We start from the raw sequence: 19,557 nt of genomic DNA on the forward strand, positions 1-19,557 counted from the left end.
CCTACAATCTTCAACCCTCACTCAAGCTGTTTGCGGTCAAGCGTGAAGTGGTAAGGATGAAAATCAGCACCACCAAATCTGAGGCTCTGGTCCTCAGTCAAAAAAGACTGAAGTGCCCTTTCTAGACTGGGCAGTAGAGAAGTTCAAGTATATTTGGGGTGAGGGAAGAATGGTGCATGGGTGCAGCTTCTGCACTGATGCAGACTCTGCATCGGTCTGACGTGGTGAAGAAGGAGCTGAGCCGAAAGGTGAAGCTCGATTTACCAGTCGCTATATATTTTCCCACCATTCCCTCTGGCCGTGAGCTGTGGGTATTGACTGAAAGGAGAAGATCACGGATACAAGCGGCCGGAATCAGGGTGTCCCAGCTCCCTTTTTGAGATAGGTTGAGAAGCACTGTTATCCATGAGAGACTCAGTGTAGAGCCGCTGGTCCTCCGCGTAGAAAAGAGCCAGATGAGGTTGCTCAAGCATCTTGTTAAGCTGCCTCCTCGACGCCTCCCTGGTGAGTCGTTCGGGGCACATCCCACTGGGAGGAGGCCACAGGGATGACCCAGGACACGCTGGAGAGACTATGTCTCCCGGCTGGCTTGGAAACGTCACCGGATTTCCCCGGAGGAGCTGGACGAAGTGGCTGGGGAGAGTGAAGTTTGCGCTATCCTGCTGCCTCTACAACCCGATCCCAGATAAGCAGAAGGGAATGGATGGCTCAATCCAGATGCTCCTCCCAGAACATGTAAACTGAACTGCTCAGTAATTTTGCCATTTGGCAGACAGTCCTGGGAGCATCGAGTTAGTAGATCAGCTTCCACATCCATTTGTGTGAGCAATTACGATTTAGCCCATTTTTGCGCATGCAAACTTTTAGTAAATCAGGTCTTTTGTGCTTTGCGTCTCTGTCTGTCTCAGTGAGGACTGTGGTTTTAGATTTGCCCCATATGTTAAGTGCCCCATATGTTAAGTGCCCTGAGACTTCTGTTGCAGTATATACAGCAAACAAAATTGAATTGAATTGAATTAAAGTAACAGTGTCCAAGAAAACAAAATAATACAAAATAAGCCCCTAACGCAGTTGTTAAGTGTTTCACACTTACTGACAACGTCAGAATCCCAAGATTATAGAGAGGAAAGGGGAAGTTATCTGTAGATATCCTCTGTCAAGGAGGACTTTTACAAAAAGGCTTCGGATAGGGCTTTCTTGAGTCATTTATCAGTAATCAGAATAATCTTAAAGAGGCTAGAGCTATGTGAAGCGGTTGTAGGAGAGCACTGCTGAGCTTTGAATACAAGCTTGAAGGTGTGCCTAAGTGAGAAATGCATTCTTTACCAATGTTTGATTCTCTATTTTGAATGAACTACGCACTAGTTACTATGCTTTCAAGTCTAACATAGCAACAGACCATGTGTACTCTGCGGTGGAGTAATTATCTATTTACAGAAACTGCAACTGAGTGAAATTCAGACTTTGGAATATTGCCAAGGATTCGAATATCAGCATCTCCTGTGGACTTGAGGTAAATAAACCGGCATAGAGAATATAATTAATGCTGCCAAGTAAAGGACAACCTTCATGTTTATCTCGGCGCAGCACCTGTGAGCAAGACAGGGGATTGGTGTACATTTTTATTGTGATCATTCATCATTAATAATACATTTCCAAGGAATGGTGTTTGCACGTGGGCTTTCACAAATATGTACAAAACAGGTCTCCAAATGTGTCCTAGGAAACACCGAACCATGACAAAATCGTGAAAACTCAGCTCATCTACACATAGATTTCAATTAAAATGCTGTTGTCAAAACAGAAATATTATCACTCTGCTCAAGTCATGAAAAAAATACTCAATACTGTCGAGGTGCCCCTCGCCCAACCGAAATCTCAATGAATAATGTGCTTGGGCCTTAAATGCTGATGTTAGTAGTAAACCAGTGTTAAATGGCAATGATGCAAAGAACATAATCAGACAGATCCAATATGATCGGTTTTCACTAATTAGTTTATGTACTGTATTTACATCAACAGATATCCATCTATAACAATGTCCTTATAAAAGTACAAATGTATTGATGATTACATAGCAACCACCAACATTTCCATGCTGTATTACATAAAAATATGGCATAAAGTATTTGTTCGGTAAGAATTATGAGTATAAATGTATAAGGGCATCTGACTGACTAGCGGGAAGGGACGCCTCCTCAAGTGCGCCATTTGTGCGTGTGCGTGTGCATGCGTGCGCGCATGTGTGCACGCACGTGTGTGGGCGGAAGCAAGTCCCACCGCCCATGTGGAAGTTGATGCTACTGTCAGTAGGTGGCTGTCTATTTCTAGTGGCAGCCTGGTGGGCAGGAACGCGGCAACGTCTCTGCTTCCTTTCATGGCACATTACTTTCCTTCTGAGTGTATGAATGCAAAGCTAAAGCTTGTGTTCTCCTTCAAAGTGACATTCATAATTGGATAAGGCTGTATAACCAACAAAGATCATTTCACACACTATAAAAAAAAAATGCAATAAAATCTTTATCAACTGTGGTATATTCAGGTGCTTGTATCCAATGGCTATAATTTATTGCATAATAAATCAACAAGATAAAGACTTTTGAGTGACCTTTTTAAATTAAACAAGAGTTATTCTTATTGGAAATTATTTCTCAATCTAAGAACTACTGATGCTATTTTTGGAATTTTGAAATACCCAAACACCGGGGACCATTACATTACAATGAAGTACTTTGTTTCATGACTACGTCTGCAAATTTGGCAATGGACAGTCTAAGGATTCAAAGACTAAGATAAATACATGTTTCACCGGAAATAAAAAAAATCCTCAAAATCTTGCCATTATTATTTTCCTGAGAGATAAGAGAAAGCATCTGGCTAGTGGAGATAAAAGGGACAAAGATAAAGACAGAAGGATGTTGAATGAGGAAGAAGTGAGAGCAGGACACTGCATGCTCAAACAGTCGTGTTATGATACATCACCACAATACAGAAAATTGGGATGTTGTAAAATCCCTGTAAAGAATTGTTTTTCGTTTTACTTTCTAACCTCCATTTTTAACAACCATTGTAAGTGCTGTCATATTCATCCATTCATTTTCCGAACCGCTTATCCTCACTAGGGTCGTGGCTGTCCTGGCGCCTATTTCAGCTGATATCAGGCAAGAAGTGGTTTATACCAGCCAATCGCATGGCACATATTCGCACTTACATCGACACCTATGGATAATTAACCTACCATGCATGGTTTTGAAATATGGGAGGAAACCGGAGTACCTGGAGAAAACGCACGCAGGCATGAGGAGAACATGCAAACTCGACACAGGGAGGCTGGATTTGAACTCGAGACTTCATAACTGTGAGACAGTTTGACCTCAGCACAGGTATAGACTGTACTGTGCCATAGTAGTCATTTTAACAGCGCTTTGGCAACACATCAAATTGCTAAGCCTTGATCTTAATGTAAAAAGTGGATTTAATTTAGTCAAGGGATGACGCACAGAACTAGTAGAATTCATTCAGGAGTAGCAACACCAAAAATATCTTTGATTTTCTACAACCCTATTTTTACTTTACACTAGGCTTATAATGGCAATTATTTTTTTCCATCTACCATACAATGTACCATACACATGTTGTGTACCATAGTCATTTAAAGTGACTTAAAAAAGCGAATTTTGAACCTGATGTCCTAGCTAATTACAGACTAATATCCAACCTTCCTTTCCTGGCCAAGATTCTCAAGGAAGCAGTTGCCAACCAGTTACATGACTTTCTGTGAAACAATGACTTGCTTGAGGACTTTCCATCAGGGTTTACAACACATGATAGTACTAAAACCGCACTGGTAGACGTTTCAAATGACCTCCTTGTTGCTCCAGACAAATGTCTGATTTCTGTACTTAGTGTCATGTAAGGTCTTAGTATGGCATTTGACGCAACTGACCACCACATCCTAAAAGAAAGATTAGAAAATGTCACTGGCATTAAAGGAACTGATTTAAATCCTATTCGTCCACTTGTATCTCTTGGTAATAGAGAATCTGTGTGTGTAGATGTTTATCATGAGGTCCCACATGGATCCTGTTGTTTTTACATGCTTCCCTTAGGCAGTATTATTAGAAAGCATTCTGTTAACTGCAACTCTTATGCAGACAACAAGCAACTGTATCTATTATCTAAACCAAAGGAAACCAGTCAGCTATGCAAACATTAGGTGTGTCTTAAAGACACCAAGCACTGGGTGACTGGTAACTTTTTATTACAAAACTCAAATAAAAGGGAAATTATAGACTTTACCTCCCAGTCTCAGAAGGAATGTCTCTAAAGATAGAGTAACTCCTCGAGATGACTTGAACCCCCAGGAGGAATCTTGTTACAGTCCATTTGCTCAATATCTGCCCTTTAATTCCCACCTATTCTACATATATCAAGTGTCAAGAAGAGTGTTTTTTCACTGACAAAATCACTATTTCCTAATTTTCTGAAAAACTAGTTCATGCGTTTGTGACATTGAGGCTCAGTTGTTGCAACTCCTTGCTAATAGGCTGCCAAAGCAAATCTGTAAAGAAAAACAATTGACTTGACTTGCCTCAAATACCAGCAGATTTAAGTAGACAGGGAGACTGATACTTGCTCTTCAAATCTGTGTCTGGCCAATCATCAAATTATTGAAAATCTTTTCAACCTTCTCAAATTCAACCAATTGGTAACATGACTGCCACTTTTCCTCATTGTTTCAATCATATTTTTCTAACCTCTTGGTTCATACTTGGGGCAAGAGTGACAGAAATATTGAAGGCCAAGAATGTCTAATTTCCTGTGTCTTCAACCTAACTAATATGAGGTGCATTGCTCCATGTTTTTTTACTGATCTTGCTGGAGGTCTTTGAGGACATACTGGGAGTTATGAGTCACTCTTGTATGAGTCTGATTACCTGTGCATCAACTGTATGAGCTGGTCATCATATTTAGTGTTTAACATTCCCTATTGGGGACGAGGTACACTGCTTTTGTACAAGATAATCATTTCTGTATGACAAAGTCAAAATGGGATTTTTCTTTTTCATTTTCTGCTTGTTTCTTTTTTTTCCAATTAGTTTGCCAATAAATCACCACAACTTCCGCACAAAAAGATGACCCGCTGACAGACAAAATTGAAAACAGTCCCAAAAACAGTGACACTCGGACAAAGTAGAGCTTGTGGGCCACATTCGGGCTATCTACAGTCTCTGGGCAGCCCCTTTATGAAATGTAAAATATAACATAAAATACTGTATGCAGAGCTTTTTAGTTTGAAAGTGGTGCTTATATTTGGATCTGCAAAGACTTGTTTGATTCAAAATTAGCAATATGCTCGCTATATTTGGCTTATACGTATTTTCGACTTTTACTACCCCTCTAGCTACTCTTTTTTTTTTTAAGTGACTACCGACAATGGCACAGTGGTCCTAATTTTAGCAACACTCTAATTTCCTGCAATGTGGAGGGGAGAGGAGGATCTGATTATAATTTGGGAGTCCCAACTGGGAACGGCTAATATAAGTTAGCGGTTGGTGATCATAATGTCACCACACTCACACACACTTTTTGGTCAATGTTGATTAAATACTGATATAATGTTAATGTGTATACTGTATATGTAACTAACAGGTCAGCGTATCATTTTTCAACATATTTATTTCCTAATTGTAAAACCTTATACCACAAGTATAGACGCAGATACAGTAAGTATAAGCTTATTAAAACAAATAAAATAAATAAATAAATAAAAACCATTTATTATAACAATAAATTACTGTTTAATATAAATTCATATTGAACAAAATTGAGGTTAGCATGGTGTGACCCTTGACAATCACCATTGTCCATTTCGGCAAAACAGTTGATATCCCAAATTGAATCAAAATATACCTGTATGTCATATGGTTACTCCAATGCCATGGTCCAATCGTGTATCATATTCTTATTCTTAGCAACTTTTGCTCTTACTTATTACATATAGTACTAATTTACCTTTATGGTATCTTCCTTAGAGAAAGTAGTGCAGTAGTGAACACAATGTTGCAATGTGAAAATATAAAATCACATTAACTGAGTGTTTCCCTTTATCGCTATATCTAACTGAACCTTAATGTAGAGATACTGTATTTGCTCTCTCATTTTATTCACCAGAAGCTTATAACAGTGATTTGACTCTCATATTAAAAATAATGACTCAAATGCAAACAACCACCATACAACTATGTAGTGTTTTTTTTGTGTGTGTGTTTTTTAGATTTTATGTAATTCACTTGATACAACTTTTGTCTAATTGCTTTTGGTCCTTCTGCAGAGAATCTCTCACTTCATCCTTGAAGCTACATTAGGAAAGGGAAATGACACTCCAGTACTCTTAAAACACCATTAACGAATCTTAAGAGGAGCTACAGTCCCTTGTGTGTTATGTGAATAACTTCCTCACAGGATGTTGCTTTTGAGAAATCCGTTCACAATTGTCTGTGTTGCTGGTTAAAGGTTTAGACAGAACATCACGTGTGAACGTAGAAGAGCCACAGTATATGAGGGCTTAAGTCGCATGTATACATGTGTTTTATCTCTCAGCAGACCAAAGATTATGTCTCCAGTGTTGACTGGTGGCCCCATCATCCACAACAATAACAACAGTAACATCCACAGTCTGCTGGTGCCAACAACCACGGTGCCAACTGGTCCTTCTCCTCAACGATGCGAGGGATTAGGTATTACCGACTGGCAGTTTACCCGAAAGGAACTCATTGGTGGTGTATGTATGTGTGCGTGTGTGCGTGCGTGTGTTTGTGTGTGTCTGTGTTTAGAATTAACGGATTCCAGTGTATTCCCAAATATTCCTGTTAATTCCGATAACTTGTTAATTCCCCTGGAAAGTTTCCACCTTTAAAAATTCATGGAACTTTGCAACCCTAATAGTGGTATACTGGCCAAAACTTTACACGTGCCTAGGAACTCAACAATATGTACCAAGGAAACACAAAACACAAACAAAAAAACAAAGCACCCAATATTAGAAGCATATATGTGCAAATGACGCTCATATCTCAGCACTAAATATGTAATAATCATCACAGAGAAATATAGGCACCCTCTACCAATGACAAGAAGTCAAACTGAGCTAATGTGCATGTTCATATCCGGCAAGGAAGCCAGAAGCCAAGTGTGTAATCAGTCAGCGTGCATTATGTGATGTCTTTAAAAAGTGTGAGTGTGGACTGCAGAAGGCCTGTGTTGAGAGTGTATGTGTATCGGCATGTTTAGTTGAAGACAGTGAATCACAGCCTTCAAGGGCAGATGCTTCCCCTTTCTCGAAGGCAGCACAGGATGGTATTACCAATACTTGTGGAGAGTGTTTGTGAGTTTGTGTTTTTGTGTTAACCTGCACATTTGTGTGTTTTAATACATGCAGCTTTTCATTCAAGGAGTTGGGCCAAGATTAGTTGACGAGTAATGGCTATTGATCATAATTTTCAACTATTCGATTAATTGTTGTGGCTTATTTTTCTCTCAAAAGTGAATTTGAATCCTCTCGCTGCTTGCCGTGCTCACCTGTTGTCTGCTTGAAGGCTGTGACACACATGTGCAATGGTGTTTATCTGGGTCTTTCTGGTAACGCACATGCACAGTAGTGGTCATCTGGGTTAGCCGTGTGACACACCCGGAAAAACTATGGCTAACCGGCATTAGCAACAGAGCTCGAAATCTGAGCATTTCACCAAAGGTCCTGAAGAGGAATACGATGCAAAACCTGCGGGACAGAACATGCCTTTCATGACAGCTATGTATGAGCGTATAAAATGGAAGTAAGGTGGGGCTGATTCATTTTCTGACAAAGAGGGACAGTCATCTCGGTAAGCTATTTGGCTAGTTAGCAGCTAATATTGTGAGCTAATTGCTTAACGCTGTAAATTTTAACATTATCTTAAGGCTAACGATGACTATTTTATTAGCCTTAGCACACATATGTATTTAATATAACTTTATAACCACATACTGTATATGGATAGAAAATCAATACGCTGTTGTAGGCATTTAGCAACATGGCTACCACGTAGCTTGGCGGGGGCAACGTTCTCATCACTGGCAATGCTTGTACATTGCAAATAAATCAGAGCTTCCTCATTTCTCAACCGACTTTCATGAGGTGTATTTTTTTTGTCGTCAAAGCTATGACTACAGAACAGTAGAAAAAAAATACCCCAACAAAATCTTACCTCCATCCATTTTCTGAGCCGCTTCTCCTCACTAGGGTCGCGGGCGTGCTGGAGCCTATCCCAGCTATCATCGGGCAGGAGGCGGGGTACACCCTGAACTGGTTGCCAGCCAATCGCAGGGCACATAGAAACAAACAACCATTCACACTCACATTCACACCTACGGGCAATTTAGAGTCCCCAATTAATGCATGTTTTTGGGATGTGGGAGGAAACCGGAGTGCCCGGAGAAAACCCACGCAGGCACGGGGAGAACATGCAAACTCCACACAGGCAGGACCGGGGATTGAACCCCGCTCCTCAGAACTGTGAGGCTGACGCTCTAACCAGTCGGCCACCATGCCGCCCTTGCTGGTGTGATAAGATGAAATTTACATATCGCTGGCATCGGGCATAATCCTCATACCTCCAAAACTCTCACTTTCACGATTACAGCCATTAACATTTTATCGTCAAAGAGAGCAAGCCATTTTCAAAAGTTGGAAGAAATATGGAATTGACCAAATTTGGACATGGGAGGTTTCGACCTGATGCCAGCCATATGATTCGATTAGTCGACCAATCACAAAAATAATGGGTGACTGGTCCACTAGCAAAATAATCATTTGTGGCAGCCCTATGAAGGAGTGGATCGTAGGGGCAAACAACAGACTCACTTAAGGCTGTTGTTGTCTGCCATTGTGTTACTCAACGTGAAGGAGGGATTTTAGCCAATTCCATGAACCGACACACTCAGATTCTTGAATTAAAGCCATTGACAAACTGTTATCTAAGCCTGGAAGATCACTCAGCTTCTGCTTAGAGTCCTGTGTTAGACAGAATCGGCCATATTGTGCTCAACAGCTCCCACACATCTCCTGTGCGTTCTTCTCACCCATCCATCCATCCATTTTCTGTACCGCTTATCCTCACGAAGGTCGAGGGCGTCCTGGAGCCTATCCCAGCTATCTTCGGGCGAGAGGCGGTGTACATCCTGAACTGGTCGCCAGCCAATCACAGGCCACATATAAACAAACAACCATCCGTACGCACATTCACACATACAGGCAATTTAGAGTCTTCAATTAACCTACAATGTATGTTTTTGGGATGTGGGAAACTGGATGTGTGAAACCGGAATGCCCGGAGAAAACCCACGCAGGCACGGGGAGAACATGCAAACTCCACACAGGCGGGGCCTGGATTTGAACCACGGTCCTCAGAACTGTGAGGCAGATGTGCTAACCAGTCGTCCACCGTGCTGCCATTAATATTATATCTAATATTTCCTTTACTTCTTGCTATGTCTCTTCCTCAGCCTTTCCATCACAGGATATCTTACTTGTGAGCCCTTGAATCACAAATATTTGGGGGAAAAAGTCTGGCATTCTCTTGTTATCCTTCCTTTCTTTTTTCCTCTCTTACCTCTGATGCGATTTCTTCCAGTCACTGGCACTTTCTTGCTTATTTTTGAAATCTAATTTGTCTTCCACTATCTATGGCTCAGTAGTCTGTGTCATTGTTTAGACTCATGACTCAGTAACCAGAATGATGATTCCTCCTTGAGTTCTCTCTGTGGACCGCAGGGAAGACTTGCCCCATTGGATTTAATGAGAACTTCATTGCTAAAAACATCTCTCTGTTAAGACAAATTCCAAACTACTTTAGCTTGCTCTTACTATATTTGTTGATCCATTCTTGACATAGATGAAGAAAGCCCTTTCATCATCCAATAACAAATACGAATCATCCGATCTGTCAAAAACTTGAATGCAAGTCCTACACTTCTAATATACAGTAAACCCAAAGGTCGAACCCACTATCAGTGTGAGAGTGGAGTGAAAGTGGATATTATTATTATAGAATCGATTAAAAACTAAAGTATATTAAACAGTTTTATCTCTTACTGGTTACTTTGACCAAGACCAACCTGAGCATTCCCTAAAATATTAAACCTAAATCACAACAGAAGAGTGCAGGAATATGCACACAGCACATATACAGGGATATGATAGGCAGTATAGATTTTATAAATTTGGCCTTGGTTAGAGACTTGGACTCTAAAGCATAAGCGTTGGACTGACATTACAAAAGCCATTACGATGCACTTGTGCAAAGACATTTACTTTTTACACATTGGAAAGCAGCTGGTTTCAAGATATGATTAAAGCCCTTGATCCACAATACCTAGTGCCTAGCTGCAAGTACTTCAATGAGACAGTAAAGCCCAAATTATATGGCCAGCTCTGATAGAAAGTTGAAAAAGACCTCTGTGGATTATAGTGTTTTTGCAACTACAACAGACTTGTGGTCAAGTCGCACTACAGTTTTATATCAGCCTTACGATCCATTTCGTAATTGATAAGTGAGAAATAGAGACTTCAAATTTCCCAGATGACTTTACGGGTGAAGCGATAGTAAAATAATTAAAGGTTTTTATTTACAATATTAGAAATGCTAATTGTGTTTGTTTGAACAATTTTGCACCAGAGTCAAAAAAAAATATGTTGAGTTTTAAGAGCTGCAGATACATTTTCTCAAAATTGCATTATATCTTTTCTTTTGCTTTCTTGTTTTTTTTATCCTTTATTAATCAATTTAGCTTTGCTAAGGGACCATATAAGCCATTCAGAAATACATCCATTGTAATGTTTACATTTAATTCTATATCGTAAAACATACCATTGCCGCAAAGGGATTTTAATGTATACCATGATATACCCTAAAGTGGCACATGTCAACAAAACAATTGTCTAGCATTAAAAGGCATGTTTTATGGTACATGACAAAGAGGCAAGAGTGGATTTACTTTTTCTCATTTAAACTGTACTTTTGTTCTTATAATGAAATAACTAAAACATCTGAAATATCTAATAGATTATGGAAGTAAAGGGCAATAATAGAATATAATAATTTTATATATATATATATATATACATATATATATATATATAATAGTAGAAAAGTCCCCAAAAAAACACACACACACATCCCACCACACTTAATGGGGACATTTAATGGAAAATTGACTTTTGAATTGCTTGCACACAAATAGTTGGGTCTTTGGAGTGTGTGCATGCCCACCATCAAGTGTGAAATGAAACAACAAAGTCAATGTCAATCTTTTTAGAGATGACTATTTCCGAATATGTGTCTGTTAGCGAGCAGTTCAAAACTTTGCTGGATTGTGACGGAACAGTTTGGCTAATTTTCCCTACACCGCCCACACAAGCCTAAAACTTGGCAGCTCGACTAGTCACCATTTTCAGGCGATGGCCCGAGTCCACGTGCCAGACAGCACGGAAGAACTATCATATTAAAGCTAAAGTTGCTTTAACTTGTTTACGTGGAACTTAAAACAATTTTCATTGGCTTGCGCTAATGCTGCACTAAATCCTACACTAAAACACAACTGATCCGTTTACAAATGAGGCATTTATTTCATCTTTTTGAATGCTTGCTTTTCTCTACAGATGCTGAGCTGTTTGAGAACAAGTAGCCACTCACCAAAACCCATACTCTGCATTGTACAGCCAGGTGGGGGGACACTGGCTCATTTGCATGAGACAGCAATTAGAAGCTAAAGCAATGCTTACCATCATGGTTGGGGTTGCCCAGTGTCCATGGCTCATCCGAGTCAAAGTGTGTGTCTCCTCCAATTCCTGGCCCTGGAAAATAGGCATGGGCCAGGAAGCCACCCTCACCGTCAAACGGTGAGCTGTCACCATGGAAACCAGAGGCAAAGATGATTGTAATGTCTACGTCTTTCTTGGTTCGCTCCAATTCACTGTATGGCACAGCTTCGAAGCGCAGCGGGGTCACATTTTGCCAAACATCAAAGGCTCGCCGGATGGCATCATGGGTCTCCTCAGCACCAACTTTGGGTGTCACGTTTTTTATGCTGTAGAGATACAACATACAAAAGGGATATGTAACATTAGGTTTTCAAAACATGTATACTATCCATCCATCCATCTTCTATACCGAGTCGCGGGTGTGCTGGAGGCTATCCCAGCTGACTTTGGGTGAAAGGCAGGGTACACGCTTGACTGGTTGCCGGCCAATCGCAGGGCACATACTGTATAGACAAACAATCATTCACTCTCCGATTCACACCTCAACAAGAGCCTGCAGGTGTCCTGGCGGAATGTGGGAGGAAGCCCAAGTACCCGCAGAAAACACATGCATGCCCGGGAAGAACCTGCAAACTCCATACAGGAAGGCCGGAGCCCAGATTTAAACCCCCAACCTCAAAACTGTGAGGCGGACCAGTAATGTTCCACCCAGCATGTAAACCATTTAGGCAAAAAGTAGAAAAAAAAAAAAAAAAAAAAATGCGGAGTCCACTGTCATTTTTCTTTTTTTTCTGATGTACTGTATTATTGTCATATTAACAACCAATACCCCCACTGCTCAGTGTTCGCATATGCATGGAAGAGCTAAATTGACAAAACGGTAGAAGTCAAAACTGGTAAAGTTTTACCCTCAGCTGACAGTTTCATATAATCCAATGGGAAATAAATGATTGAAGTACACAGAGTACTTACACTGCAGTAATACAAAGTTAAAAATAAGATTCTGCCATTTCATGCTCATTGAGGCTTGCTTACACAGAACTACCTGGCGCGGTTTATGAGCGAGGGCTGCTGAGTCCACCCTGCCTAGTCTGATATGTTGCAGGTGTGGAGAGGACTGGACAATTTTCTACTTCCTTCGCAAATCTACTTTCTAATTAAGGCTTATCAACAGCTCACTGCCTGCTGAAAGCAAAAGTCAGGTTCGTCATGGCAGGAAAACCTCTCTCTGATTTATATGCTCTGGAAATATTTGTCATGGTCTTAAAATTTGGTTTCACTCTGGTTTAGTTGCCAACAGCTTATGAGAAGATAAGCCTGCCTGCTGCTGTAGCTGAACAGGACTCAAATATCGATTTTTCTTTTTTTTTTTTTAAATAGCTTTTTAAAAAGTACTGGTATAGACAGAGATTACAGAGAAGTAAACTTTTGGATTGTGAAATCAGCAAAGCTTGCTTTGAACATCACCAATCAATCCAATTTTCAAATCCAGACTGTGATGAGAGCAGCATTCAATGTTTCCAAGCCTTTATAGTAATAGAAAATATTTTTTTAAAAAAACATGCTATTCCATCAATATACTATCAATGACAATGCAGGCTGGCAGAAAATGTATGGAATGTGAAAAAAAACATAATATTTGTATTCCATTTCAACATTAACGTGGAGACTTGCGTTATAGACATGATCTTTCGTTTCGTTGAGTGATTTACATTAAGGGTGCATGCCATGTATGTATATTCCTTGATATCACACATAACTCAAATCATCAACTTGTTGCTATGATCACATTCCAAATCGCCATTAACTATCGCACTAACACATCACATATCAAGAAATGCTTGATTTAAAAAAAAATACAATTACACTAAATGTTGGTTGTGTAAGAATGAGATACTGTAGATAAGCAAACAATTTCTACTTGATTGCCGCCATTTCAGGAGACATAAGAGTGATTTTGAGTCAAGAGCCATGACACGATAAATACATCCATCCATCCATCCATTTTCCGAACCACTTATCAGGGAACAAGTTTGCCGATATTGGAACAATATTAATTAGGCCACTAAGATTAAAATGGAGATAAAGGGCTCCAAGAATTCTGCACGAATATGTGTCCTTGTTCTGCTCTGTTTGGTATTATAATCAAGACAAGACCAACAACTATGGATCGACAGTTAATGCCAGACAATGACAAGCATCCGAGGGAGGAATTGATCAGTCCCTCCAGAGAGACACGAATGCATACACTAGATATGCGGTTTGAAAAGAAAATGTGTGCATATGATAAGAAAATAAGTCATCCTCCATTATTTCGAGGTATTTTCGCTTCCCAAAAGGGGATCTAAAACGGAGGGAGGTGTTGTGCAGGTGGCAAAAACTGTGATGAAGCTCATCAACTTTCCCCGGCTCACCAACTTGCTAAGAAAATACATACAGACCTGAAGCTCGCCTCCCTCAGAGAGAAATTTCAAGACGTTGTGCAACATCGTAAGTTGTGAGGGGTCCTGTCTGAAGGCAGACATGGTTAAGAAGCTAGAGTTCCTGTCAGATAATCTATAGAAGTTGCCGTGTAATGCTAATGCACCAAACCCCTGCATGCATGCACTTTGATACAATAAAACAAACACACACACACACACACACACACACACCTACCCCTGTTCTGTAAGTAATACATTTCCTGCATACAGTTATGTTGTCTTTTGGAGATAAGATATTGCACTGTTGTTTCACATTCCACCAATTGCAGCATTATATATTTGTTATCTATTGTTTAAAGGAGAGCGGAAGTGTAATGTTTGATTTCTACTTAATTTATTGGTGAGTTCAGTGAGTTCTAATCCATAAAACGGCACTTTCCAAATCCTTTTGTATTATCTTTTCTTTTTTTTAATCTTTATCTTTCTGAAAAAATGCGTACGGTAGTTTTCAATGAACCCGTAGAGATTTTTGGAACAAATATCGAGATATGAAATGTCCATATCGTTCAGGCCTACTGACAAGTGTTGTAACTTGATTAAGAACGGAAGTTGGTTCAGCTGATTCCACAGCCATATATGCATCCCATTTGAAGGACACAAAAAAGGAGTTCAGTGCAAAACACAAGCAGCTGCAAAGTGGCAAATGAAAGAATTCAACCCCTTCTAAGACCATATCAACTATTTAACTCCGTGTTGCGAGCTGATAATTATTTTGGATGCATCTCATGCGCTATAATAGCACTTGCATGCAGGGAAAACAGTAGGGATGCCAAAGCTAATTAGGGCCTCCCAACAGCAGATACTGTATCCAGCTATGTGGAAACGAGCATGCACTGGGCACCCATGCATTAATTATGCCTTTTTTTATTTTATTTTTTTAAATCACCAGCTTTGTTTTTTTTTTTTTTTTTTTTTTTTTTTGATGATTATTTAAGGAGTTTGAAAGCGAAAGATGGATATTTTAAGGAGGTGACATGACCGTGACCAAAGCTGGAATCAAACCAAGAGCGCAGCAGATGGAGACAGCTGGAAGGACATTAAAGATTCAGTTGCAGAAACGTGTCATTCCATTTTGGGTTGTAATTTAAATAATGAACGGCAAAAAGCTTATTGATCAACTGTGTTTATTCAATATTTTTCCTTTAAATTGGGTCTTTGATGGTTAGACCTTTGTTTGTTACCTTTTTTTTTGTGCTCCTATGCAACAATTAAAAGTTATGATCCCCATAAATCATCCAGCAAAACCATTGCCTAGCTAGTGTGTTTTTACATGGGAACATTTTATATTCGTTAAAATTGATCGACATTATTAGACCAGCTGTAATGAACCAGATTTTTCTTTTAGAAAACAGTTATGGTTCTTAACAATCATTGTCTTTAGGTGTGTAATTATCTTCATTTTTTACAAATAAGTAAATATACAAATGGAGAAGGCAAAGACTAAAATCCTAGATTCATTGAAGTTTAAAGTTCTCTAATTTTGAGCTTTTATCATTCGTATTCATTTTGAGTCCAGTTTCTATCAAGCAGCAAAGTTGGGTGCAGATACTCTATTTGTGAGTTTTCATTGTCAAAAGTTAGCTATGGTCCGAAATAAATAATCTATAATATATGGCTTTTTTACATTCTTCCTTTGGGGTACTGTCCAGAGCAGTTTAGTAGATAATGGGTTTAACTAGACACTCTAAAGTCTATTTGACTAAGAATTACCACTTGCAAAATCACTATACATCAAATTAATGGAAAGGGAACATGGCAAATTGTTCCTTTTCACAAATAAATCTTATCTTGTTGTAAACAGCCAAATCTCAAGAAAAAAAAAAGAATACAATATGCCATTTTTGTGTTTGTTTGTTTGTTTTGACTGTGTCACCTTTAGTGAATTTATTGGCGCGTTACCTTGCTTTGTGCTTGTGTTATACGGTTATGGTGGTTTATGTAGCGAATGTCGCCATGATCTGTCATTCTAAAGCTGTATGTGGTGAGATAACCGGACTGCACTGCTTTGTGGCAAAGCTTTTCCCAGTGTCAAAGGTAGAAGAAGAAATAGAATCCACCACATTCACTACTTCCATTGCAGCAGTTTGACAGCTAGAGGCAAAGCTGACTCAGCCAAGCACACGGCCCTTACGAATATACCCACAAGAGCAAATACTCTGAAAATCCTTCGATCCCATTACATAACCCTAATATATCCCCAACTTTCCAGCGGGGGGTTCCGCCTCTTCTTGCAGCGCATTTCTTTCTGCTGCTGGTTCCCTCCTTACGTCCTTCCTCCCCTTCATTTCCACATATCTAGTGTTGCAGCCCTCACTGAGCCTGACCATTTGCCTGATCTGTGCCATCGCAAATGAAACAAAGGTCTTGCGGAATCATTTTCCAAACTCAATTCCCTGTGTAACAACTATGAATGAAAACTGGAAATAGCAGGAGCTTAAGCAGGTCTGCCACAAGTGATACACGGTCCCAAAACAGCTGCGTGTCGAATCTAATATTAGCCACGCATTTATCCTCAAAGTAGACAAAAAAACAACTACTGGATTAAGGATTGTCCCATAAAACAGAAAGCCAGAGAGCAAGCCACATTATAGAAAGAAGCGATTTGACAAATTGTGGGCTAGCAACAGCACACTAAATCTTGTCTTTAAAGCAAAATTGAACTTACGATGACCTTCATGTTTTCCAGCTTCCTTGCTGTTGCAGGAGTTCACATATTACCTGTTAGAATCAGATGTTCTTTTGCACTGCAAGCAAAAATGTGGAAGGGAATTCTTGTATGAAAAGATTTGAGAGGCATTCATTCACCTGTATGTGATATGTTTGTGTTGCCACTTTTGTCCCGTGAGGGCGTACCGCCGTTTCCTGACGTTGAATTTTGATGCACCTGCTATCTGGTCAGGAACCCCACATCTGGGCTTCTTCATCCATCTGCAGGAGATAGTAGAGGACTGCTGTTACCAATGAAACGTGTTCAGATCCCGTGAGATTTGTGACAAGAAAGATTACTGTGTTGGCCATTTGACTAAACTACTCTTTATTAGAAGTTACCATAGGGCTACTCAACGCTCATCTTAAGAGTGCAAACTAACTACCTACAGTGCTTCTGCCAAATAGTACACTATAGTTTTGTCTCATTTTCTTCAAGGGTTAGCATTTGCATTTTGGCACGATCAATTCCACACAAGTTGCAGAATTCTTAACTAATTGACAAATAGACTACTATGCTTATCTACTGTACTGTATATCTAAGTGTGTATTGTTTATGTGAAAAGAGTTGAGCAATTGCAGACAATGAGCAGAAAATGCATAAATGCACATTACAAAAACCTTTTATTTTGAGGACTAAACACAACATGCACATCTCTCCTAACTCACACACTTCACCAGTGTGCATTATCTAATCGATACACATATTACACTCAGAGGGCACCTCACCTTAGTGTGTTACTGCTGCACAGAGAGAAGGAATGGGGAAATAGAAAAACAGGCACACCGTTAGCTGATCACATTCCACCCTGTTTCAGTCCATTGGTTAGATAGTAGTCACTCAGCTGGCGGTGACATTACCACTTTACAATTCAGTGGCCAAAATAAAATATCTAAAAAAAATTAAAATCCCTAATGCAGCTCAGTTGGTATTACTAAAAAACACACATAATTAGGGTTGCAAAACTCCAGGAATGTTCAAAGTTGAAAACTTTCCATGGGTATTAACAGGAATTTATGGGAATTAAAATAGAATAAATCAGGAATTTACAGATTTGAAGACTGGATCTTAATAGAAAACTTATTGATAGTTGGGGTATATTTTTGCATAATCCTGACTAAAATAACCAGATTTCTTGCAAGTAAAGTGGTACTTTGACTTACTAGTACAACTACTAACAAATTTTAGTTACGATCCATTGCTCAGTTGATTTTTTTTACTTTGTGTTGCGAACAGCAAGCTTCAGAATACAATGCCGATTGAGTTAAATTATTTAAAAAAAATTAACAATTAAAGTATGGTAATGCCCTCGCAAAACTCCCAAGCGTAAAAAAAAAATAATAATGAAAAAAAAAAAAAAAAAATACAAATTGGAACTTCATTTGGAAATGTTCTAGAAATTCACCAGAAATGTTCCACCCTTGAGCAACCCTACACACAATAGATCAGTTTAATAAACGGATCCCGGAAAAAAAGACATCGTCAAACAGTCAGACAGTTTTGGTTGTGTTTTTTGTAGAGATGCAGCAAATTTTGAGCTATTTCATGAGCATGTGTGACTCACTCTATGGTGCTGCTGTCCAGAGTTCCTGTAACATTGAGGCCGTAGCGGCGCTGCATGGCAGCGATAGCAGACTGCATGACTTGGGCAGAACGTAGAACTGACATTCTGGGGTCTGCAGGAGGGAGGTAGCCATATCTTTGTAGCCACGTCTATAACCAAAGAAACACAAATAAGAGAGGGGAGAGGGAAGGAGAGATTAGACATCATAGTCTTGTTCAGGGTTTTTAAATTCAGTCTTAATAAAATAATAAATTTCCTATTCAGTCTTGTACGGAGTGTTAAATTAGAAAGATTGTTATCATAATTGTACAGCAAAAACAGAATGCCTTGAACCAGCAAATTATTATCTTTGCTCTATGTTAACATAGCTTGTGTGCATTGAAAACAATGATTTGAAGAATTTCATTTGCTTTCTTATCATTTGGTAATGCATTTCATAGAAACAGATTGAGTCCAGTTAGCTATTAAATGTCCCCTTACAACATCTATTGTGGACTTGTGCCATACCTCTGAAACAGTTCTCATACATTGTTCAGGAACAGCTTTGAAAAAATATAGTAAACATCTTATACCCCATTGGTATAAGATCAGAAAAGAACAGACCAGTTGGCTCTTTTTAATAGAACATGTTCATAATAAAAGGGAAAGAATCAGGAAAAAAATAGAATCTATGTCAGTTTTACAGAGCAGAATGCAATCTTTTATTGTGTTGTTTGGCTTGTTAGGAAATGGAATTGCCATAACATAGCTCTCAGTGTCCCAATAAGATCCTGCCAAAGGGAATCACTGCTCAGATCTTGGGAGGAAGGGGGTCAGTTGGGCTTTCCCACAAAAAAACGCTTTAGGGATTTGGCTTGTCCCAGACGCTCTGTATTCCTCATCATCAAAACAGTAAACAGAATGGCTAACGTCTGCATTTTGTGACAAAAACAAAACCCACCAATAAAAAGAACCAATACATTGTACGTATTTGAAGTGTGTCAATATGGAAACCCAAACACAT

At 39.4% G+C, this 19,557-nt stretch overlaps 1 protein-coding gene across 2 annotated transcripts in view; it reads right to left on the reverse strand.

Moving 5' to 3' along the window:
- LOC133396541 (matrix metalloproteinase-16-like) overlaps positions 1-19,557 on the reverse strand; it is a 55,626-nt gene that overhangs the window by 22,277 nt on the left and 13,792 nt on the right. The window contains exons 2-5 of one of the 2 annotated variants that reach the window (XM_061666519.1): positions 18,555-18,703; positions 17,719-17,733; positions 17,089-17,211; positions 11,822-12,126 (exon numbers count right to left, since the gene is read on the reverse strand). In XM_061666519.1, the coding sequence (XP_061522503.1) occupies positions 11,822-12,126; positions 17,089-17,211; positions 17,719-17,733; positions 18,555-18,703 (592 nt within the window). The remainder of the gene's footprint in view (positions 1-11,821; positions 12,127-17,088; positions 17,212-17,718; positions 17,734-18,554; positions 18,704-19,557) is intronic. The other variant, XM_061666520.1, reaches the window with a different exon arrangement.

This window comes from Phycodurus eques, chromosome 21 (genome assembly GCF_024500275.1).
Source record: "Phycodurus eques isolate BA_2022a chromosome 21, UOR_Pequ_1.1, whole genome shotgun sequence".
NCBI lineage: Eukaryota > Metazoa > Chordata > Actinopteri > Syngnathiformes > Syngnathidae > Phycodurus > Phycodurus eques.